The sequence below is a fragment of the Austrofundulus limnaeus genome, unplaced genomic scaffold (assembly GCF_001266775.1).
Source record: "Austrofundulus limnaeus strain Quisiro unplaced genomic scaffold, Austrofundulus_limnaeus-1.0 Scaffold9, whole genome shotgun sequence".
NCBI classification, from domain to species: domain Eukaryota; kingdom Metazoa; phylum Chordata; class Actinopteri; order Cyprinodontiformes; family Rivulidae; genus Austrofundulus; species Austrofundulus limnaeus.
The window spans coordinates 1,908,456-1,910,353 of NW_013952411.1; the positions used below are offsets into that span (position 1 = coordinate 1,908,456).

Genomic DNA, 1,898 nt, shown 5'->3' on the forward strand with positions numbered 1-1,898 from the left:
AGAGTGGGGTGGGGTGTTTATGTATTTTTATTATTAATTGCAAAATGTTTTATTTTATTTAATTAAAATTTTTCTGTTATTTTCTTTTCTTATTTTTATTACTGTTGGATGTTGTTTTGTTTTTATTGTCTGGAGGGACTGCAGATGTAAATTAGCCTTAGGCTAAATCTGGTGCAATGCATCAAATGTTTTAATGTTCATGTTTTAATTGCACACTGTCCTGATTAAATAAATAAATTTTAAAAAATGTTTAGACGAAAACCTGAAAATGAAATGTATTTTTTATGAAATAGTCTGTACCTGTGCATTTTTAAACTAAGTAACCACCAAAGGACTAATAACCTGACAATGATATATTTTGTTTGCAGGTGTTTTCTGTGCACATGGATGGTTCCAACGTGCAGGTGGTTTTAAATGTATCAGTTGACTATCCTGAGAATTTGGCGGTGGACTGGGTGAACAATAAACTGTATGTGGTGGAGGCCAGCGTCAACAGGATTGACATGGTGGACTTTGATGGAAGTAACCGAGTTACACTCATCGCTGAAAACCTAGGAAACCCTAGAGGACTGGCGGTGGACCCCACTGTTGGGTGAGCAAATTTCCCTTTCTGCTTCCTTTTTCATCTAGCCACCCATTCCTAATTCCCACGTTCAGTGTCTGTTGTGCTCCATTGGCATGGAATGATGGGGGTAGGATGTTTGAGATTAACAGATGGCCCTGGGTAGATTAGCGAGGAGCAATGTAAGTGATGACCCTCATTGTAATCCAATAGTATAGTTCAAGGGAGAGGGACAGCCAGGTGGCTGCAGAGAAACTGCTTATCTTAAATTAATATACAGCTCCTTGGTGGGACACACTGCCACCCACTTAGAAAGATGTCCTTCTTTGGATTCTATACCTAAAACAGCAAACACCTGTAATAGTTTTTCTTAGGGTTCTTAAGGGCTTTTAAAGTCAAGTAAACAGCAACCCTCTCCAGTGCCAAAACTCTTCCTTCAAACTTTAAGCCTGTATCTCACTGAGCTGCGACTGTTGGTGAACACAAAGTATAAGCACAAATTCACTGTGACTCAGAATGAAAATCTGCATATTTTCTCACAACGTTGTGACTCTGTCACCAACATTTGCAGCCCAGAAAGATGCGTTTTATACTTCAGAAAGAAAAGCAATAACTTCACTCAGCAAGGATGAAAAATCACTATTTTATCAGCCGAWAAGGTAAAATTCATTGTGATTAACAAAGCATGAGAAGAAAACAGTACAAACTGACATTGTTATCTGAAAAGGAAAACATTTTATAAAGATGATCAGAGAGTTCTTGCAAAATTGAAAAATAATTTTCAGTTTTTAAAGCATCTTTATTTTTATGACTTGATGTGGACTAGGCCAGAGTTGCAAAGTAACTAAGTACAAATATTTTGTTACTATACTTAAGCAGAAATCTTGGTTATCTGTACTTTACTTGAGTAAATATTTTTCAGCGTACTTTTTACTTTTACTCATTACATTTTTACACAATTATCTGTACTTTCAACTCACTACATTTTAAAAAAAGTTAAAAAGTAGGAAGTTGTTACTCTTATTTTATTCCGAGTTGTTATTACTTAAAAAAATACTATCCTGATTGTGTCTCCTGGATAGAGTGAATTTAATTGTGGTTGGATGAGAAGTATAAATACCATTCTGACATCCTGTTAGCTTGTACACAACCCATCACAGCTGCACGCCGTTAGAAAAAATATTTTTTGGAGAAGTCACCTCCCAATAAAAGTCATTTTAGAAAATCTAACTGCTCACTTTTACTCAGTACTTTTACTTTTAATGCTTATGTACATTTTGAGTCAAAAATTTACTTTTGATACTAAAGTACAAAAAATATCAGATACTTTTAAGAC

At 35.1% G+C, this 1,898-nt stretch overlaps 1 protein-coding gene across 5 annotated transcripts in view; it reads left to right on the forward strand.

Moving 5' to 3' along the window:
• The window catches only part of lrp2a (low density lipoprotein receptor-related protein 2a), a 50,105-nt gene that overhangs the window by 11,954 nt on the left and 36,253 nt on the right, over positions 1–1,898 (forward strand). For all 5 annotated transcript variants that reach the window (XM_014001463.1, XM_014001465.1, XM_014001468.1 and 2 more), the window contains one exon: positions 369–592. In XM_014001463.1, coding sequence (XP_013856917.1) covers positions 369–592 — 224 coding nt within the window. The remainder of the gene's footprint in view (positions 1–368; positions 593–1,898) is intronic.